The sequence below is a fragment of the Sporothrix schenckii genome (assembly GCF_000961545.1).
Source record: "Sporothrix schenckii 1099-18 chromosome Unknown Cont41, whole genome shotgun sequence".
Classification (NCBI taxonomy): Eukaryota; Fungi; Ascomycota; class Sordariomycetes; order Ophiostomatales; family Ophiostomataceae; genus Sporothrix; species Sporothrix schenckii.
In genome coordinates, this window is record NW_015971142.1 from 284600 (window position 1) to 303050 (window position 18451).

Below are 18451 nucleotides of genomic sequence, written 5' to 3' on the forward strand. Positions count from 1 at the left end.
TCTTGGTCTTCTTTATCCCATCCCACACTCCAGCGTATCCTGTCCTTTTCTTTATTCCAACAACCCATCTCGAGTCGACAACCGGCGCAACCGACTGCGACAACCAACAGCGCCCAACTTCGCCTCAGTCGCCTGTCACGAGCTGATCTTTGCGACGACCGAACTCCACCAGCCTCCTCTTTTTCGTCCTCTTTTCGTCCTTTTTTTGCGCTTTTTATTCTCACATATCGCAATCGCATCGACGAAATACGACAGTCATTGCATTGTATCGCATTGAATGCCGACAGCGGGGCCGTAATGGTACCGTGTCTTTAGGTCTCCGCCATTGTTGAGACAGCCCGAACGCCGCCGAAACCTTCTCTAGACGACTTCTCCTCCACTTTCGCGAACATGGCGTCGTCCGCCTCTGCGGCGACGGCGCCCCGGCCTGGCGCCTCGGCCAACGAAGCCATCATTCGAAACGCCCTCCGCTATACAATCTCTGCACGCGAGTACGCTGCCCTCCACAAATACGTCCTTTCCAAGTCCAAGCTTGTGCGCCGGCGCGCGCCGACCGTCGATCAAGTGGCACGCATCATGAACGGCCCCTCGTCGCTGCCCCCGTCCAAAGCCAGTACGCCACGGCCCAGCCAAAGTGGCGGCCCTCCGAAGAGCCCGTCCAAGAAGGAAAAGCTGCCGGAGCTGACTGATCCGGACACGCCGCACGCAATTCTTGGTGCGGACGACTTTAATGCACGTGCTGTGCGCCACGCGTTGCGCGTTTTCATGGCCAGCGCTGCCGGTCTGAAGATTTACGACGCTGTCCAGCGCCGACTTTTTGGCAAACCAAGGTGCGTCGTGTTGTGCAACAGCAACGGTTCCAGTGCGGCCACTGGCGGTGTACTAACTGCTGCAGATCGAAGAAAGAGCCGCTTCACAAATCCCCCACAGTGCGCCTATCCTTGTCGCTTTCTGCTATCCTTCTACTCTACCGCCTCCTCTTCCGATTCTTTACACGACTGCGCACACACCTGCTCGACCCGGCCGCCCTGCCGTTCCGCGTACGCAATCCGCGCACAGCAGCCGCGCTTACCTCTGCCTATGCGCCCGCAGCAGGTGCCTCTTTGGCAGGTCTGGCGCTCGGTATTGCACCTGCTCCGTTCCGCATGACCCTGGCCGTTATGGCTGTTTTCCGGGCTCTGGAATTTGCGTGGAACGCTGCCGAAGACTCCGGTGCCATTTGGGGCGTCGACATGGTGCCTGTGGCGGTCCGGGCTGCTGTTGGTACTGCCACGAGCGTTGCCTCGTCCGGTGTTGATAAGCTCATTACTGCCGGCACGGCCAAAGCCAGCGGTGTCATGCTGGTGGCCCGCCCGCGTGCCCGGCCTTGGTGGTGGGGCTCGTGGATGCTGCAGCCGATTGCGTTCGGCCAGCTGCTGCATGCGGCCGTCTTTGACCGGGACTGTTTTCCCCTTCCGTATGGCAACTTTATTTTCAACCGGACCCTGCCGACGGACACCTATCTGCATGCGGCGCCCGCTGATATCCCTGCTGCGATGGCTGCGAACTGGCCCGGCCCCTATCAGGTGCTGGATGCGATGGCAGCAATGGGGCGCGCCTATTGGCCCGCCTTTTCATCGCCGGCACTCTTCCCGACCAAAGACGTCAGCCAACTCCTGGCACTGCCTGTTGCTGCATCAGGTGCCTCGGCCGCCGCATCGGCCTCTGCGGCAGCTGCCACAGCCGCCGTTGCGGCCGTCACACCGCTGACAAGCCGGGCGCACCCTCTGATCAAGTCACTGAGCTGTGCCACGTTGCACCCCAACGACCCGTCCTGCGGTCGCACATATCTCACCTACTGGCTGCGTGCGTTCCCCGCCTACGCTCGGTTCTTCCTCGTGGTCTACACGGCGCTGCAGCTGCCCCGCGCCGCCGCCGTGTACCACGCGCCTGTGCGGGCGATTCAGCAGCTGCTTGCCAAGTCGCTGCGGTCGGCGACCTTTTTGACGGGCTCGCTGTCGACGGCCTGGGCGTCCATCTGCTTCTTCCAGGCGTGGCTGCCGCGGCGCGTGCTCCCCACCCAGCGGTTCTTCCTGAGCGGGTTTATTGCCGGCTTCTGGGCCTGGGTCGAGCGCAAGCACGGCCGCGCGCTATTCCTGTACTCGGCACGCGCGAGTCTCGAAAGCGTGTGGCGCGTCGGCGTCAAGCGGCGGTGGTGGCGTCCCGCGTCGCAGGGCGCCGATGTGCTCGTGTTTGTGGCGTCGCTGGTGGTAGCAGGCGCCGTATACGAGCGCCAGGCGAGCGCGGTCCGTGAGCCGGCTTGGCGTAAGGGTGTGAGCTGGGTCCGCGGCGAAGGCTGGCGGGACTGGGCCATTGAGGAGGACGACGATGAAGAGGAGGAGTAAGTCATGGAATTGGGTTGACGAACGTGATACGTCTTTCGTTTTTATTTATTTATATTTTTTGGCTATGGCTTTTGGTTTCTTCTTTACTTCTCTTTTGGCTATTTTCACCTTTTCTCTTTTGTCTAACTTAATCATGCTGGAGATCGCCGACCGGGCGGTATGAACGAAGCACGGCCACAAAAGTTGCATGATGCTGTAAAACAGGTCTATATCAATTTGCAGAGAGTGAGACGCCCATTTTTCAAGACTGTTTTAGCAAGGACCTCGATAGCATATCCACGCACAGTGATGATTGTTTTCCGTTTGGTATGTACAAGAATGCACGTCGTCGTGGCTGTGCTTTATGATGTGTTGGATGGAAAGGAAACACCATACGTTTATTTTACGTGGGTTATTACAGAGTGACTCGTCGTAAGACGATATCAACGTTCTGCTGCGCCATGGACTACCGTGCGGAACGGCTTTCTTGGGAGAAGTGCACAAGTCGTAAGCATCTTTTTTTTTATTGACACTTCACTAATGAAGTTGTCGCCATTTATATTGCCGTCGTTAACTGGCTAGCTTGGAGCCTTAATATACTAAATTAGCTCTCAATTTGGTAAGAAATACGAGACCATCCGATATGGTGTAATGGTCAACATCCGACGCTCTCACCGTCGAGCTCGGGGTTCGATTCCCCGTATCGGAGCTATAAGCTGTTTTTTTGTTGGCTCTTTTCACCGCCCACATTTGTAAACGGTTGTCCACATCCACGAAACTATTTAACATTAATTTTATTTTGTTTACTTTATTCCTAGAGCTATTTTTTTCTACGAATAATGATAGTTAAAATGTAAATGATAAAATAAACAGTGTATACAAATATCGTTACTGTTGGGACTTAAAAACTTCGGGTAAAAAAAAAATCTTTTCATAGTTGCCAGCTACAGGGTTCGAACCTGTGAATCTCTCGATAATGGTGTGATAAGCAATTCCAACGGAAACTTAAGACCACCGCCTTAACCACTCGGCCAAACTGGCAGGATACAAATAATTTTGGCGGAGATAAGCCCTTATTAGGGCCCTTGTACTGACGACAAGCTGGCGCGCCCTCAAACATTAGCACCTCCCCCGTAAGACGCAATGGAAACACATCACAATACACTTTGACGAACTTTTCCATGAAGCGTCACGCATTGTATCACAAAACTACTTATTCAAGTAATGACTGTATCTGCCACTTACTCTAATGCATAAATAGCGCCAGAGCACCCCCTCGGAAATTGACGAGGATGTTCCCTTTTCTTAATTGCATTCGATCAAAGCATTCGCAATTCCTGCTATAAGAAACAGAATCAAAGAATCACAACTGACTCCAGTATTTTTCACAATTATGCCTCGCTCTGCAGACAAGATGTCGCCAACGACGACCTTGCTCACACCATGTACGCTCTCGGCCGCAGGTCCTTCGACCTCCGTTTCCACGACGTCTTCTCCGCCGACTGTGATTCCGGCATTCATTGCTCCCATTACCTCCTCCTGCACGTCTACCCCGACTCTACATCGGTCAAAAATCAGTAACATTCTGTCGCTGCGTGACCTATACGAGCAAAAGTAGGGGCGTGGGGCGAGGTAAGATTTCCACTTGGTTAGTAGCACGGCGATCAGGACGATGTGTTTGTGGAAAGAAAATGAGAAGAAAAACATCAAAGTGAGACATTTCTCCAAAACAAAAACAGTCCACGGAACAATTTCAATATTCAGTTTTTTTTTTTTTTTTTTTGACTAGGCAAGAATTCGAGTGGTGTAAGTGGCATACGTTACTTGTAGGCAAGCATGATTGAGGAACTTTCTGGTCGGTTTTTTTTTTTTTTTTTTGGTGAGAGACACAATAATTTTTGTTTTTAAAATTTCAAATTATTCTTTTCAGTTCATAACAGTCGGGTTAGTACATGATATTCGTTATTTTTAACAAAACATGCATTATTCATGTATTTATTTAAACACGTCACGCATGCAAACACACCAATGTTATTCGGATTGGGCCTCGCTCATAGCGGCGCATATTTCGCAAACTGTGTTTGTAACCAATAATTTCGAAGGCGCTGGGAACCTCCGCAAGAAGCCGGACCCGTATCAAGTCGCTCGGATAAAGGAGAAGACATGCTTTCGGAAGTGGTGTGACTTAGGAACACGAGGTGGACCCAAAGGTCGATGCAGATTTGTGGTCGGTTTACAGTCAGTTCGACGCCGAGTGTTTGGAGCTGACGGGCCTCTGTGGCAACCAGACCTCAAAATCGTTGCACAGTACACCTCAAACAGAGACTTTGTGAAGTGAGACCAGACCAGCATGAGGCTGAGCCTTCAAGACGCGGGAAAAGATGGAGAAAATGGTGGGTTGACAGCCCCCGCTTACATGGACGGCCTCACCCTACAGGGGGATTTAGTGGCACATTCCGGCGTTCAGGGAGGCATATTGCGTCCTATGTGGATATTAGCCCCCTGTATTGGTCGCAGGGCGATTTCCACGACATCAGATCCCGTTTCACCAGAGGCCGACTTATCACTATTCAATTATTTTACAGCTTGGCCTCAAACAGCGGTAAGTGAGTCAATGGCAACTCGCTTTGGGGGATGGCGCGACAAGAGATAAAAAACAGGAGTGAGGTGTATATATATGTTGCTTATGTGTCGTGACATGTTTCTTCTTTTCTCCGTCTCCTCATCAACCAACTCACATTTGGTCTTGATCCTCAACAGCGACCCAGTCTCCTCAGACATAAAAGAACCCAAAACGGAACCGTTCACTCTGTTTCTGTTTGTTCTTTTTATTTTTATATTTATTTTCGTTAGGACACTAGCAACATGGGGAACAAGCACAACCCTTCTCCCGCCGCGGCTCCCCTCTACCGGGGCCGCTTGATGCGCGACATCAACGAGCTCTGCAAGCCGCCCTGTTACCCCAATATCAAGCTGCACCCGCCCGTCGATGGACCTGACGGCATGATGGGCGACGCCTGTCTCCTGCTGACGACCAAGGCCTATGGGGACAAGCCGCTGCACCTCACCGTGCAGTTCCCGCACGACTTTCCGGTGGCGCCGCCGCATATCAGCATGGACACGCCAAATGTCTCGCACCCCAACGTGTTTGGCAATTACATTTGCGCGTCGATCCTCAACACAACCGAGGGGTACACGTCGGCGTACACCCTCAAGGGCATTGCGATTCAGCTGCTGTCCTTCTTCTCAAGCGACTCGGTCGAGCAGATAGGTGGCGGCGTTGTGCATCTGGGTAACTACCAGGAGCAAATGGCTGAGGTGATGGGATGGCATCATCAGCAGGATGAATGGGCGTATGCAGATGACACGCGCTACAATTTCAAGTGCGACCGGTGCTGCTACGACACAGGCGACCAGGCGTCCATGTTGAAGGCAGCGGATACGGAGCCTGCCACAGAATATATTGTCAGACGCGAAGCAGAAGCAGTCACCGACGTGGTAGAAACGTCGTCCCCGCAGGACTTGCTTCCTTCCGCTCTGGCGGGTCGCTCGATCGACATGTTGACCGACGATGTCCTGCTTCTCATCCTCAGGGAGCTCGACACGACCGGCATCAACAAGTTTGTTGCCGCCTCGGACCGCGTCCGGCAACTGGTCGAGTACCACGACGTGCTCCACCAGCGCGAGCTGCAGTGCTTCTGCCTCAAGACGTCGTACCTGAAGAGTGACCTCGGTGTCGGCGTGTCGACGATGCAGAGCCGCACGCGGACGCGTGGGCTCGAGTCCGAATTCGATCTGCTGTCGCGCGAGGCATTTGCCACGCTGCGGGTTCGCCGGTCGGTGCAGAGCATCGCATTTGACCACTGGCTACCGCTGCCCTTGTCGCGGCGGCATTGGCTGCGGGTGCGCAACGATGCGGTGGTGGCCCTTGTGGCCATTGGCGAGGATGCTTTACCACGCAAAAAGGGGGCTTTCAAGCGGGAGCCGGTCGGCACAAAGAATGGCCGCCAGCCAAATGGGGCGCAGCTCGTGCATTTCCGGCAGGTCTCCAAGACGGCACCCACTCCCGAGAGCGTGACGCGGGCCACCGAAGTGCTCTTGTCGTTCATGACGCAGATTGTGGTCCGTCTCAACGAGGACGTCGACAAGCTCAACGAGTCTTATGCTGATGAATGGTGGCTCCAAGATGACTGGGTCGACCATCCGTCAGGACCGGTGAAAAGTACGCTGCGGCATGCCTCCGAAAAGGCCATCGAGTCGTACTTCCACCTGTTCCACTTGTTGGTATGCTTGGCGGCGGAGCATCCACAGGTCGCAGCTGACGCCAACCACCGCCTGCGCTCGTTCTACGTTAACAACAAACGGTCCAAGGTCGACTGCCCGAACCTGGGCATGCTACTGGTGGCGCTTTTGATTGCCGACGACAGTGAGATTGGTGTCGACAACAAGACAACGGACAGCGGCCCCGGTACCCGCCAGGATTTGCTAAAGTCCATTATTACGGAGGCCATCACGCGCAACGTGGTCTGGTTGCTCGACACCAAGGGCGCCGGCCGCGCCGAGCTCGTGCATCTCGAGGCGAAAGACACAATCAGCGAGTATCGTCTGCACCATACCTTTGTCGGTAGCCAGACGTCGTACCGCCTGCTCATGTTCATGGAGCTGTTCCGGCGCACCGCACGCCCCCAAGGACAGAGCCTGGAAGCGGTGCGCGACGCTCTGTACCAGCGCCATGGTGCACCGCCTGCCGGCGCTGCGGCCCACTTGTCGGCCGAGGTCCGCCGCCTCCAGACCATCCAGACGTGGCCCAACTTCCTGGAGGCCATGGGCGTCGACGTCCCGTCCAAGTCTGTCTTCTGCAACGTGCTACGTAAGGCGGTGCGCGACAGCATGAGCCACCGCTACTCGGTGTGGGGTCTGACGGCAGCCGAGGCCGAAAGCCTGCGGGCGTTCCATGAGGACGCATTTGCACAGGGAGCTAGCTGGCAGCCGCCTGCTATCAGACGAGCTCGGCCGGATCGTCGCAGGAACCTCCGGGGTCGGGGTGGTCGGTATGGTGGCGGCGTGGGGCGCACGCGGCCTGTTACGGTCGATGGTGCGCTGCGCGACTTGGCCGAGGAGAAGTACGGTCACCTGGCACGGCAAACGAGCGACGGTCCTAAGTGGACGTCCATCTCCACTTCGGAGCGGGAGTCGGCGGCGTATGTTAAGTGGCGGCTGCTCACGAAGGAGGTGTCGTTCTTCCCTGGCGGGACAGCAAGGGAAGCGCGTGGCAATGAACGTCGGGTGTGGAACAACGGGCGGTGAGCTAGACTCGAGTTGGTCGTGATGAAAACAGCATAAATTGATACCCTTTCAAGCATGAACACTGTGATCTACGCTCGAAGTAACTCGTGATGCCAATGTGATCAAAAAATATATGATCTGGAGCAACAGGCCAGGGCAGTTGCTCCGTCGTGGCTTCCGCTTCTGTTCGCCTCAATTTGGTAGCTCCTTCCTCCAAAATTCGACCTAGTTTCTTCCGAATACAAATCAAGTACTTCCATCTTCCACAGCCTAATATTGTTCTCATTTTTGTCCTAATTCATTTTTCGTATCCTCTTGTTGTCGTTATCCAGGAGCTGATTCCAAACGATACACACCTGTCGGCTGCATTTCGTACGGTGGGTCGCCTCGGAAACTCTCGTTGCTTATTGGCTCGAATTGTCGTGTAAGTGCGCAAAGGTGGCCCTGGTGCCGCCCCTACTGGGGAAATGTAGGCTAACGTCAGACATCTTTGCGGCTTGCATCAGGTTGCCAGGCTCGGATTTTCGATACGGTGATTGGTCTTCTGTGTCATTTGGCATCCACATTCGCTGGGCGTAGCATGGATCTGCTCGAAGCGGTTCTTGCGTCGAGCACACTCTCAGATGCTGATAACGTCCAAACTCCGTCGAAGGACACGACATATGACGGCCTCTATGGGTTATGACGCTCCTACGGGAAGACGAAAATGTCCGTCTGGCCGGCATAGTGTCGAGGTATAAAGTCTAACGGCCGGACCGGGACATATGACAAAAGTTTGTCTCTTCGACAGATTGTTACGTCGACTTTGCCACAGATCAAGAGCGTTGGCGTTTCTTATAGATTACTTTATCCCCGTGTACTGATCCGCACCCAATCCGCCACAATGTCTGAGCATCTTACCAAGCCCGCTGGTATTACGTTTGACCCGGCCACGAACGTCCCCTCGCTCGCTGGCAAGACCATTCTCATTACGGGCACCAACAGTGGGCTCGGCAAGGCGAGTGCCCTTGCATTGGCCAAACATGGACCTGCCCAGCTATGGATGACGGCACGCGACCCGGAAAAGGGCCAAGGGGCGCTGGAGGAGGTTCAAAACGCGGCGCCAGGCGTCAATGTCGCCTTCCAGGAGCTTGACTTGAGCTCGTTTGAGAACATCAAGGCCGCGGTGGCTGCTGTTCGTGCCACTACCGAGAAGCTGGACATTCTCATGCTGAATGCTGGACGTACGTGTCCTTCCCGTTCGTTTTCCGTGACGAACAACTTTCGCTAACAGTAACAGTCATGGGCTGTGCGCCCCGCTTGTCTCCTGACGGATTCGAGATTCAGATGGCCACCAACCACCTGGGCCATGCTCTCTTGCTGAAGCTCCTCCAGCCCATCTTGGCCCCTGACGCTCGCATTGTTAGTCTCTCGTCGTCCGCTTGGAAGCACTCGCCGCCTGGTAGCAAGATCGACTTTGACACGCTGCGCACGGCTTCCAACGACGCCGTTCCACCTGTGTTTCGCTACGTTCAGAGCAAGATTGCCAATCTCTTGTATGCGCAACAGTACGCGAAGCACAACAAGAATACATCCCAGGTGATGGTATCCATCAACCCCGGCGAGGTCAATACCAACTTGTTTACCCGCGAGCCCGGCGACGACCACATGAAGAAGCTGCAGACGGAGGTCGTGCCGAAGGTGGCCGGCCCCATTGCTGACGGCGTAAAGAACCAACTGTGGGCGGCCACCACGGACGCCGCAAACCTGGTGAATGGCGCCCACTATGCGCCCATCGGTGTTGAGGAGAAGTGGGGCATCGCCGAGGACGAGGAGCTGGCGGAGCAGCTGTGGGCGTGGACCGAGGAGGCGCTGTCTGGGCAAGCCTGAGCGTTGCAAAGATGCAACAGGCCATGGAGACAGTCGGCATGGTATGTGCTTTGTTCGTGCAAGGACAAACGCCGTAAGTAAACTCGCCCAATCGAATATGACATACGACCGATTCAAAAACAAAATAACCTGACATTTCCTAAGAGTTTAGCATTTTTGGCCTGCATTAGTGCGGTGCCACAGGTTAGTTTACAGCTAATGGAGCAGTTCACATATTTAATGCCTTTTCCCCATATGGGCCGTTTGATGCACGACCCGTTCCTGTCAGAGCCGATCGGAGCTGGTTGTGCCGATACCAGCCGGAGAACGGCAGAGACCAGGGCATTTTGACGTGATATTTTACTTCATACGGAGCAAAAATTCCCACCAAGCCCGCTGATCTCACTTTTGCAATGAGTAAAACGAGCTGCGTGTATGTGTTCCATACTGTGGGCAGTGTGGTTACTTCGGGGCATCAGTCAGGTGAGTCTGCAGAACTCAAGTCTGTTAACCCAATTTTATCAATTGTTCGTCCAATCGAATAACAGACACAGAATGAGGGATAAAAGTCAAGTGCGTTAAGATGACACTACATCCACGAAGTCGCAATGCCGACACCGGGCGAGAGGGTAAATTAGGGGAGACTACAAGCTGCACGAAAAGGACAGCCCCTCACCGAATGAGGGGTTTGTTTGTATAAAGACTACAATTCGCCTCTCCGTCTCTTCTTTTGTCCTCACAAACTCAGCAACAACATAACCTGCTTCACAACTCCAACGACGCCAGCAACTTAACCCATTTCAAACTCACGCTTTCGTGCCAACCCAGAGTAACATCTCCCCTGCTATTGACCGTCGTACAATAATGTGCACTTACTAACAAACCGATGCGACTCCTAGACACGTAAACATCCACGTAGGGATACCGGCCATCTCCCTTTGCTTTGCACTCTCCTCTTCACCGGAGCAGCTGCCATGACCAGCCTCGCTACAATGCGTCCTATCAAGATGATCTTTATGCAACGGGTAACTGTATGAATAAAGCATTATGCATGAGCCGGTGCCTGCTGCCTGTGTTGTACTCGGGGAAGGCCGTTTTGTTTTTTCGTTCTGTTGTCTGAACAAGAGGCCTTCCAGAGCAAGACAGGCAGTATGGCTGAGATTATACGGCCGTAACTTGATCTGGATAATACCAGCGAAAGGATCATGACTGCTCTCCCCTTCCTGTGTTTTTTTTGGAATTTCGCCATTTCGCCTGCTGGCCTGCATACTAACAGGGCAATACGCAGTCCATTCGCAATGGCTCCCAGCGCAGTGTCCCATGAGTCCGGCTCGCCTGTCGGTGCTTTTGCCACTCCGGTTGTCCAGAAGACTCTTCTCAAAGAGAACAATGATGGCAACACTGCCAACACCGCCAACGGTGCCAACACCGCTACACCTCTTGGCGATGAGGTCAAGGCCTTGTTTGGCCGCTGGGAGGACGATTTCACGTTCGCGCCCATCCGCGAGAGCCAGGTCTCGCGCGCCATGACGCGCCGCTACTTTGCCGACCTCGACGCCTACGCGGAGTCGGACATTGTCATTGTCGGCGCCGGCTCCTGCGGTCTGAGCGCGGCCTACACGCTGGGCAAGCTGCGCCCGGACCTGCGCATTGCCCTCGTGGAGGCGGGTGTCGCCCCGGGCGGCGGCGCGTGGCTGGGTGGCCAGCTGTTCTCGGCCATGGTGATGCGCAAGCCGGCCGATGTGTTTTTGCGCGAGGTCGGCGTGCCCTACGACGACGAGGGCGACTTTGTTGTGGTGAAGCATGCCTCGCTGTTCACGTCGACGGTCCTGTCGCATGTGCTGCGCTTCCCCAACATCAAGCTGTTTAACGCGACGGCCGTCGAAGACTTGATTACGCGTCCCGCCGTCGACGGCGACGACAACACCAAAGGCATCCGCATCGCCGGCGTCGTCACCAACTGGACCCTCGTGTCCCTCCACCACGACGACCAGTCCTGCATGGACCCCAACACCATCAATGCGCCCGTCGTCATCTCGACCACGGGCCACGACGGTCCCATGGGCGCCTTTTCGGTCAAGCGCCTCGTCAGCATGCAGCGCCTCGAGAAGCTGGGCGGCATGCGCGGCCTCGACATGCAGCTGGCCGAGGACGCGATTGTCAAGAACACGCGCGAGGTGGTGCCCGGGCTGATTGTCGGCGGCATGGAGCTGTCCGAGGTCGACGGCGCCAACCGGATGGGTCCGACGTTTGGCGCGATGGCGCTGAGCGGTGTCAAGGCGGCCGAGGAGGCGCTGCGGGTGTTTGACCTGCGCAAGAAGCAGAGTGAGAACTAGGTCACGGGTGGAAACCGTTGGCAGCTGGTGATGTTTCGTGTCGTTCTATCGCGTTGCCGTTCGGGTGTCTCTCAACAGGCGCCCCTACACGGCTAGAGACATCCAACCGTCTCTTTTGACTTGTTCGTTGCCTCGTCTTCAATATGTACAAAACAAAGGAAATCAAGATTGTTTGCTCCCTCCGTCATCAATTCGCCTCACGTTATGCCATGTGGCGACCATTGTCCTGGACAGAGTCCGACGTAGTCATGGTCCAGTTTGTTCTTTCGGATTCGCAGCCCGATGCTTGGAATCAATCAATGCAAAATCCCACTATGACTTAATATAGAGCCCAGTTCCGTTGTATCCCGTGTGGACTGTTTCCGTTCCTGGTTCTATTCCAAAGCTAGCATTGCGACGTGCTTTTATCCATAGTGAGCTCTTTTTGGGCGCGCCCGGGCCATCCGTCCCGAGCTGGACAAATTACGCGTTGCATTTGTTTTTTTATGATTTTGACGATTTCCTTATACACTGCAAACATGACAATGGCAAAAACTGGTCATGGATCGACAGGTTCCGGACCTATCAAAGACGGCAATTTCCAAGCAGCACGGAACGTCGAGTCCAATTTGACGCGTTGGTCATTGAGGAGCTTTGCCACTTTGCATGGAAATCAATAAACATTCAGGGGTCATGACGACAAGATGAATTGGCGTGCTCAAAGGTGCTCAAAGCTTAAGCTCGACTATATTAATGCCAGTTCGTCGCAGCTCGCCGCCATAGTTAAGAGACCGTCTCAATTGACATTGCCGCTCTTTCATCTTTGTTTGATTTCGTCACAGCCATCCTGCTTCACTTTGCATTCTTAATTTCTTACTTTTTGTCTGCACAGCATGATCTTCTCGCAAAAGCCGGCCGTATTGGCCGTTCTTGCTGGGACGGCCGTTGCCCAGCTCTCGCTGTCGCCCTCCACCCTGACCGATGCAGCCACAGGCATCAACTTCTCGACATGGGCGACGCCGGGCGCGGATGGCGCGGGCGCGTTCAGCTTTGGCTTTGTCCTGCCCGAGGATGCGCTGCAAAAGGACGCCACCGAATACATTGGGCGGCTGCAGTGCCAGACGAGCAACGCCACGGCGACGGGCTGGTGCGGGATTGCGCACGGCGGCCACATGCCGTCCGACCTGCTGCTGATGGCCTGGCCGTACCAGAACCACGTCTTCACGTCGTTCCGGTACGTCGACGACTACTTCTTGCCCGGCCAGTTTGGCGGCGACAACGGCACCAACGGCACGTCGGCGGCGTTCCCTGCGCCCGAGCTGACGGTCCTCCACACAGCCGTCAACGCGACGAGCTTCGAAGTCGTCTACCGGTGCCAAAACTGCTGGGCGTGGCAGCAGGGCACGTACAACGAGACGGTGCATACCGCGCTCCAGCCCGGCAACGCAGAGAGCGTCGTCGTCCTGGGCTACGCGCAGGCAACCAAGGGCCCCACGAACCCGGCGTGCACGGGCAACGGCCTCAACTTTGGCTTCCACGACAACGGGTATGCGCAGTGGGGCGCGCCGGTGAGCAATGCGACGCGGCCGGCGGCCACATACGCGGCGTGGACGAAGCTGGCAACGCAGGCGCCCAATGCCGGGGCGAACTCGACGGCCTCCAGCTGCCAGGCCAAGACGAGAAGATGGGCTGTCTGAGTTGGGGCCGTCGTGGGCGAGGGCGCGAGCGGGTGCATGTAATAGTGTAGAGAAGATATTATTGGACGAATAGAGGAAAGGACTGGACGATGCTTATTCCCATTTTGGTAGTCGACAATTTTTTGTTTGTGAACTCATGATGCGGGTGGTATTCGTTGGGATAACGGATGTAAACTAATCAAAAGCGCCAGCGGAGACGTCGACGGCAGACGGCAGACGGCAGACGGCAAAACGCGGCCAATTGATGGAGAGCGACACGGCGAACTGTCAACGGAAAATGCAAGAGATACGATAAAATACATCTAAAGGACAAAACTAGTTGGAACGAGCTGTTCAAAACAACTGTCATGACAAGAGGAGAGCGAGAGGACGTGAATGACTCGACTAGTTGGGCAGTCCAGTTTGGCAGTCCAGTTTGGGCGCAGAGTCGGCCGACGTCGAGCGTCGAGTCATGCTAGTGTGAGAAGTCAAGGGCAGCAGAAAACGAGAGTGCGACATGCGAGTTTGGAGTACGAATGTATGGAGTACGAAATATGGGAGGGCAGAGTCGTGGATTGCCAAGAAAGCTGTCAATGCGTAGAGGAATGGCGTCATACTTGCCATTTGGGGGAGCCGATTTAGCGTCTTTAGTGGGTGTTAGTGGTTTTCAGTGGACGCCTGCCCTGTCCTGTTTGTTAGCAGAGTTCGAGGACTCGACTCGACGGCTCGTGCGGGACGTCTCCCAGGAGAAGCAGTTTCCTGCGAGCTGTACAGCATCGGATGGCATCCATTGCACATTGCAAGCATGTAGCAAGTGTGGCCGAGTCTCTCGCATCTGGCCATCCTCAGAGGCGTTTCCGTACAATGGTGGCGATGACGGGATCTGCCAAGATTCGGGGTCCGTGGGGGATGATCGTGCAGAAGGCTGTGTTGGTTCATGTGGTGTCGTGTGAGTGATTTGATATGCAGGGTAAAGCGAATTCGAGACGAGAGAGGAAACGAGTGGGAAGACAACGGTGACAATGGCCAAATGTGAGTAGAGACAATGCTTTGTATCTGAATGTTGTGCCTACTTTTAAGTGGGGTGGCCACCTGCTCTTCCGTTGCAAGGTCTTTCCTTTGATGCAATTGGCGCCATTGGTTGCGTGCTTGCGCCATCGTGCAAACCGAGCCAGGGCTTGCGACGTCGCGTTGCGAATTGGGGGCAGCGATGTCGAATGCTGCATGTCGGATTGCAGGTGAGAGAATCCGACAGTGCAACGAAATGAAAGGGGACGAGGGAAAGGGAACAAAAAAGATCAGTGATCGTGGGAAATTGAGCGAAGCGAGGACAGGTAAAAAAAAAGACAAAAAATAGCAAGGAAGGAACGAGTGTCATGATCGTCTTGCGACCGGTTGAGAAGGAGCGACACAACGAACCACGTACCTGCCACTTGCTGCCGCTGCCTCTGTCGATAACGATACGACAACAGCCATAGCTAGAAATTACAAAATCACAATCTGACTCAGACATCCCGAGCACTCTCCCAGTATGGACGACGCGCTCCATATCCGCCCCGTCAAGACGGACGGCCGCTCGAGCGCGTCGGCGGCGACGTCGTCGCGCGCCGCCGCCAACCTGAGCATGGAACGCCTCTACCGCAAGCGCGCCATCGACCGCGAGAACCAGCGTGTTCTGCGCCAAAAGAACAAGGCCCGGCTGGCCGAGCTCGAGGGCGAGGTGCGCGCGCTGACGGAGCGGTTGGCGCAGGCCGAGGCCGACAAGGCGCAGGCGGCCGCGCGCACGCAGACCTCGTCGACGTCTCTGGAGGGCATCATAGCCTCATTGCGGTCGCTGCAAGTCTCGCTGGCCGTGGTGAATGCAGACACTTCGACGGCCGGATCGTCGGTCGGATCGGGCAGTGCGGCGGGCAGCTCGCCGGGATCGTCGCCGCTAACGACAACCGCGTCGCCGGTGTCAGGCTCAGCAGCATCGGTGGCAACTACGGTGGCACAGACGACCTCGGCATCGTCGCTCTCGCCATCGCCAGCCTCACTCCAGCCAGATGCAAAGCCGGGGCCGATGGTACGGTCTGGTCACTCGGTCGACCAGCCGATGGGTGGCACGCAACCGTTCGCCGGCGACGCGGTTTCCATGAACCTCGACAACGTCGACTTTTCGGGGCCTGGTGCGACAGTCACTGTGCCTGTCGACGACGGCGTTTCGTTTCAAAATAGCGACTGTACGTGTTGCTCTCTGTCGACTATAGAACGTTCTCCCACTAACAAAACAGTTTCTCTCGACATCGACTTGTTGACGCGGAGTCTGCCGCTGTTCGCAGACGGCCATACACATCCCCCTCAGCACGCACAGCGTGCCCCGTCGCCCACACAGCTGCAACCCTACCTCTACCCGCAGTACGCGGCCCAGCATTCGCCGCATTCACAGCAACCTCAACAACTGCCGCCACTGTCGTCCGATCCCCAGCTGGCTTATCCATATACACAAGGTTATGTCCACCGCAACCCGCCCGGCAGCATCGACTTCTCGGCCCCATCGCCACCTGCGCCATTACCGACCACCGACAGTGTCCGCCGCAGTCCGCCCGACGACGCAAGCGCTGTGTACTTGGCGCGTGTTGAGGCCAACCGACTGCGGGATGCGTCGCCTGTTTGGGCGGTGACGCCGCCCTATGTACCACCGACATCGAACGTGGATGATGTAATTATCAACTTGGTGTACAAGAGGAGACGAGGCCAGTCGGTGGGCTCGAGGGCTGCCATGGGTGCATCATCGACCGGGCGGTCGCTGTCGACGGCGTCGGCCGCCACAACGACCACGACAGGCACGTCTGCCGGCTCGACAGGCTCTACGACACCCTCAGCCTCTGTCTCGGTATCCACAGCTGCCACGTCGCCCTCCGACGAGTTCACGCATACCCACTTCCCCTCGGTCCATTCGCTGCTGAACCCCGTTCTCTACGAACCCGACCGCCCTGTCGCGTCGACGATTGCACGGCACGTCGCCGGCACCGTCATGGACTACGCGTCCCCCGAAAAAACGGCCCTGCTCTACATCACGTGCATCTACGTCCGATGGCTCATCACCCCGACACGCGAACATTACGACGCCATCCCCGAGTTCTTCCGGCCGACCGGCGCCCAGCTCGTCGTCCCCCATCCCGTTTGGATCGACACGCTCGGCTGGCCGCGCGCCCGCGAACGCATCGTGTCGCACCTCGACCACACACGCTACCGCGACTTTGCCAGCATCCTTGTCAAGTCGCTGAGCATTGGCTGGCCCCATAACGGCCTGGAGGGGATTCTCGAAGCGAGGTCGGAGCTGGCGGGAGGCTCGTCTTCTACGACAACAGGAACTGCGACCGGGGACGGGAAAAACTATGTCATAACGCAGGCGTTTGTCCAACACGTGCGGGAAGCCAAGAACTGGACGGTCGGACCGGAGTTGGTGGAGGCGTTTCCTTGGTTGGACGGGGCCGTCAACGTGCGCGGGCGACTGCCAGTGTCTTATTCGTGAGCGGCCAGGATGCTGATGGCATGTGCTCGCACAATGCCTCGTACTTTACGTCGTTACGTCGTTATGTCGTTACGTTATTATTTTTCCTATCACGCGGTTTGTCTATCGATGAATGGGATTTATTTTTACTTTATTTTTTGCCTCTTCACTACTTTATATTATTTATGTTTTTCTTTCGTCTATACCCTCTGCTCATTAACATTTCTAATTTCAACGCTTTCAATTTTGCTCTCCCGAATGAGTAGACTCAACACTGGGTTGCCAACACAGGTCAGCAAGGCCGGTACAAAGTTGTTATGGAAGCCGGCCAGTCGTCCAGCTCGACGTGGTTGGTGATTGTGACGAAATACAGTTCCGATATAGTGTGACTGACTATGATGTGAATAACTTCAACGTCAAGAAATTTCATCGTTTTATTAATATTATAGGCGTATTAATTTGTCGATTTCGGATAGCGCTATGTGAGATTTTGGATGCCGACCCTGTAGACTCAGTTCTTTAAAGGTCCGTGCCACACTTCCTGCCGAGGTCGCCGTCTTATATAGAACTGGTTTAGCACGTCTCGGTTTCTGTTGTCCAGTTTGAGGTCCTTATTTGTTTGTTGCAGATGATATGATCTCAAAAGATTGGTCGCTTGGTTATCAATGGCAGAATCACAACATCTCCACGGCGCCGACTCGAGAGACATTAGTCCGCAGCTTGTGGAGTTATCCAGTGTCATTCACATCCGTTGTTACCATTCCTCTTCATAAATCATGCCTTCTCTTGTCTTTGTTGGCCCTCGTTCCGGCCTTGTTCGGGTTCTCACAATGCGTCTTCCTTGCGTAGACGACGTCGTCGTGTTAGTGAACCACGCTAGCACGACTCGCTGTTGGTGCGTGGACCCTATCTGCCGGTTCAGGTCTCCTGCCACCTCCTGCCACACAAGGCCACACAAGGCCACGCTAGCACGACAATGCATCCCAGGGCGGTAATTACTTGTCGACACGCGAGAGAATCTTCTCCTTTTTATTTACACCACTTCCAACATACATCCTCTGCACCACAACACCGGCAACTCAACGACAGGGAACCCCACGGCCACTCTCCAGTAACTCCAGTGTCTCCCAACATGGATGGCGGTCGCTAACCCATATACTTGATACGACTTTCTGCATGCTCTGAGCCCTTTGAGACCAGAAAAAAGCATCAAGTTGAGTGGCGAGCGAGTTTGACGAAAAGGTAAACAAGCACTTACGCAGCTCTCTCGCTGCGATTGGCCCGTTCTCCCACAAGGAGGAAATAGGCCAGACGGCCGGCACCTGCAGATACTCGTGGCCTACACACACACGGCGGCTCTGCCATGGCAGCGCAGTCTGTGCTGCCGTTGCCTTTTGGCTGCTGTCTGCCCCGTCAGGGTGCGTCGTCTTCTCGTGCCAACTGACCTCGCCTGGCGTTGGTGGTACT

General features: G+C 55.4%; 7 protein-coding genes and 2 non-coding genes across 9 annotated transcripts; 7 read left to right on the top strand and 2 right to left on the bottom strand.

Annotated features, from left to right (window-relative positions):
* Positions 1-390: 390 nt before the first annotated feature.
* Positions 391-2384, top strand: SPSK_07215 (uncharacterized protein; the record flags this gene model as incomplete). The annotated part of the gene is made up of 2 exons (XM_016733879.1): positions 391-830; positions 896-2384. 2 exons carry the CDS (start codon positions 391-393, stop codon positions 2382-2384), a joined length of 1929 nt encoding a protein of 642 aa, XP_016590387.1.
* Positions 2385-3000: 616 nt separating this feature from the next.
* Positions 3001-3072, top strand: SPSK_11207. Its single transcript has one exon. It is a non-coding gene; the product is annotated as a tRNA-Glu (tRNA).
* Positions 3073-3301: 229 nt separating this feature from the next.
* SPSK_11228 lies at positions 3302-3404 on the bottom strand. Its single transcript has one exon. It is a non-coding gene; the product is annotated as a tRNA-Leu (tRNA).
* Positions 3405-3668: 264 nt separating this feature from the next.
* Positions 3669-3884, bottom strand: SPSK_08224 (uncharacterized protein; the record flags this gene model as incomplete). The annotated part of the gene is made up of 1 exon (XM_016734860.1): positions 3669-3884. The coding sequence occupies one exon, from the start codon at positions 3882-3884 to the stop codon at positions 3669-3671; it is 216 nt and encodes a 71-aa protein (XP_016590388.1).
* Positions 3885-5228: 1344 nt separating this feature from the next.
* SPSK_07080 (uncharacterized protein) lies at positions 5229-7670 on the top strand (the record flags this gene model as incomplete). Its single annotated transcript, XM_016733749.1, has 1 exon — positions 5229-7670. The coding sequence occupies one exon, from the start codon at positions 5229-5231 to the stop codon at positions 7668-7670; it is 2442 nt and encodes an 813-aa protein (XP_016590389.1).
* Positions 7671-8532: 862 nt separating this feature from the next.
* On the top strand, positions 8533-9518 carry SPSK_07772 (short-chain dehydrogenase; the record flags this gene model as incomplete). Its single annotated transcript, XM_016734428.1, has 2 exons — positions 8533-8872; positions 8929-9518. The coding sequence occupies 2 exons, from the start codon at positions 8533-8535 to the stop codon at positions 9516-9518; spliced, it is 930 nt and encodes a 309-aa protein (XP_016590390.1).
* Positions 9519-10795: 1277 nt separating this feature from the next.
* SPSK_07738 (thiamine biosynthetic enzyme) lies at positions 10796-11833 on the top strand (the record flags this gene model as incomplete). The annotated part of the gene is made up of 1 exon (XM_016734395.1): positions 10796-11833. The coding sequence occupies one exon, from the start codon at positions 10796-10798 to the stop codon at positions 11831-11833; it is 1038 nt and encodes a 345-aa protein (XP_016590391.1).
* Positions 11834-12705: 872 nt separating this feature from the next.
* Positions 12706-13509, top strand: SPSK_07893 (uncharacterized protein; the record flags this gene model as incomplete). Its single annotated transcript, XM_016734546.1, has 1 exon — positions 12706-13509. One exon carries the CDS (start codon positions 12706-12708, stop codon positions 13507-13509), a length of 804 nt encoding a protein of 267 aa, XP_016590392.1.
* Positions 13510-15019: 1510 nt separating this feature from the next.
* On the top strand, positions 15020-17005 carry SPSK_07220 (uncharacterized protein; the record flags this gene model as incomplete). The annotated part of the gene is made up of 1 exon (XM_016733884.1): positions 15020-17005. One exon carries the CDS (start codon positions 15020-15022, stop codon positions 17003-17005), a length of 1986 nt encoding a protein of 661 aa, XP_016590393.1.
* Positions 17006-18451: the final 1446 nt, after the last annotated feature.